Source organism: Clupea harengus, chromosome 12 (assembly GCF_900700415.2).
Source record: "Clupea harengus chromosome 12, Ch_v2.0.2, whole genome shotgun sequence".
Lineage (NCBI taxonomy): Eukaryota > Metazoa > Chordata > Actinopteri > Clupeiformes > Clupeidae > Clupea > Clupea harengus.
The window spans coordinates 18300490-18302989 of record NC_045163.1 but is presented as its reverse complement, the minus strand read 5'-3'; the positions used below and the strand labels follow the sequence as shown (position 1 = coordinate 18302989).

The window sequence follows — 2500 nt, the reverse complement described above, 5'->3', positions numbered from 1 at the left end:
ATATGCAGTGGGTCATTTTTGGCCTCCAGGTCTATCCAGAGTGTGAAGAGGAGTGGGAAGTCAACAGTTCATCTAAAAACCTACCGCGAATTTCCCAGTCCAAAGCCACACACACACAAACACACACCCACCCCCCCCCACACACACACACACACACACACACACACACACACACACACACACACACACACACACACACACACACACACACAGCTCAGTGCAGAGGAGAGGGAATCTGTCATGTTTTTTTCACAGCCCACTCACCACCCACTGCCCTGGAGGAGATGTGTAGAGGCCTGTTTTATAATGCAGACGTTCTCACTTCATGTCTGTCGGCTCCTCACCACAGGGGTCCGAGTGAGGAGAGAGGGCTGGAGTGGACTTGTCAGGGAGAGAAGAAGAAGAGACAGAAAGAAAGAGAAAGAGAGAGAGAGAGACAGAGACAGAAGGAGAAACAGAGCAGCTGCAGTTGGCAAAGACATACTGAGAGCTAGACAGACCTCAGATGCAGCACAGTGATATAAAATAATGGACACAAAATGGCTGTCAAGCTATTAGAAAAAAGTGTCTAACTTATTACATACTTTGGGATGAATTCATTTAAATGAATCGCGTACATCAATTTGCTGTGAGAAGCATTTCAAAATCAGGTTTGCCATTCACATGAAGTGACCTGCATTTTTTTGACACATTATTTGTCTTTAATTCATTAATGGAAATGAACGTGATAGTTTGACAAACCTATAGCCTAAACACATGATTCCTTCCTTAGAGGTTTCGATGATTGTGAGTTCTTGGTGAGAGGTCATTCTCCCCTTTTGCAGTGATTTATGCCATACAGAGGCGTGGAGCTGTCCTGTAGGAGATGGTTCCCCCCACCTCTCAATTTAGATGCTCTTTCGGAGGCAGGAACACTGTCACACAGTAGTCTCAGTATCTATATGCATACAGAGACACAGCGATCATGCCCATGTCATTACTCAGGTGGACTGGTGTGTGTAATTACCACAGTGTCAACATTATATAAGCTGACCCATCAACACAAATCAGACTCAATCAAGACATCAATTTATCTAGTAACGGAGAGGAGGTGTCCGAACCACTCTTTGCGTGCAAGTGATGTAAGAGGTCTTGACAGTGTGTGTGTGTGTGCACGTGTGTGTGTGCGCACTTGTGTGTGTGCATCTTTAATTAGGAAGCAGTGGTAACAAGGCTTCTTGTGGCATCATGGTTGAAATGTTGACAGCTGCAAACGTGTGTCTCTCTCTGTGTGTGTGTGTGTGTGTGTGTGAGTGTGTGTGTGCATGTGTGCGTGTGTTACCAGGTGGTTGCTGAGCTGAGGGTGTATCTGTTTGTTTGCATGTATGCAAAGGGCGATGAAAACACCTGTCTTGAGATTTTATGCAGCCTTTCGCTCAGTTTATATGTGAGGCCTTTTTACATTCAGTACATCCATACACTTTATACTGTCCTGTAGTTCCTTAGTTCCTCAGAGTCACCCCTCTCTGTAGCGCAGCGCTGCCATTGTGTCCATGAAGTATAGTATAAGGGATCAGTACAGCAAGCACTATTAAACTATTCCATCTCTCTCTCTCTCTTTCTCTCTCTCTCTCTCTCTCTCTCTCTCTCTCTCTCTCTCTCTCTATCCCTCTCTCTGTGCAGGTGAGCGGGCAGCGGATCACCCCTGTGGCACTGAGTCGCCCTCCCGGCTGTGTGAAAACGGCACCCGATGCCAAGAGTACTGGATCGGCCCCAGCTACGGCATCACCAACTTCGACAACATCCTGTTTGCCATCCTCACCGTCTTCCAGTGCATCACCATGGAGGGCTGGACGGACATCCTGTACAACGTCAGTCAGGCCTGAGTCTTTCTGCGTCTCTTTTTATAGTCATGCCGAAAGCACATCTCTAGGCCTTGACGTGTAGCGAGTACAAACCCTTCATCTAGGAAGGAGCAGGCTTAAGTGAGAGCAGTGGGAAGGAACGTGAAAGTGTTTTTCGCTTCTTCTCAGCGTCACTCATGAAGTACAGATGTACTGAAGGCTGGCACGCATGGGGTCACGAGAGCCTGTTGTGTCCAGCTTCTGAGCCAAAGCCTTTAATAGGGAGCTGAATGGCAGGCCAGGCTGTGAGACTGGCGCCGTGTCAGAGAGCTGAGAACTGGCATGCTTCTCTGGGCATGGTCCAGCTGTCTGCCCATGGCGTGTTGACAGCACATACCAGCATGCCACCTTGACCCTCAGTGCACAGACACAAACACACACATGCGCACACACACACACATGCGCACACACACACACACACACACAAGCACACATGACTCTCACACCAACGCGCACACACCGACACACACACACACACACACACACACACACACATATAGACACAAACACATACACACACACATACCCCCCCCCCCACACACACACACACATACCCCCCCCACACACACACAAACACATACACACACACACACACACACACACACACACACACACAC

General features: G+C 48.3%; 1 protein-coding gene across 1 annotated transcript in view; it reads left to right on the top strand.

The window, feature by feature from the left end:
* cacna1bb (calcium channel, voltage-dependent, N type, alpha 1B subunit, b) overlaps positions 1-2500 on the top strand; it is a 144786-nt gene that overhangs the window by 51107 nt on the left and 91179 nt on the right. Inside the window, exon 6 of the mRNA XM_042709342.1 lies at positions 1663-1850. Within this exon, the coding sequence (XP_042565276.1) occupies positions 1663-1850 (188 nt within the window). The remainder of the gene's footprint in view (positions 1-1662; positions 1851-2500) is intronic.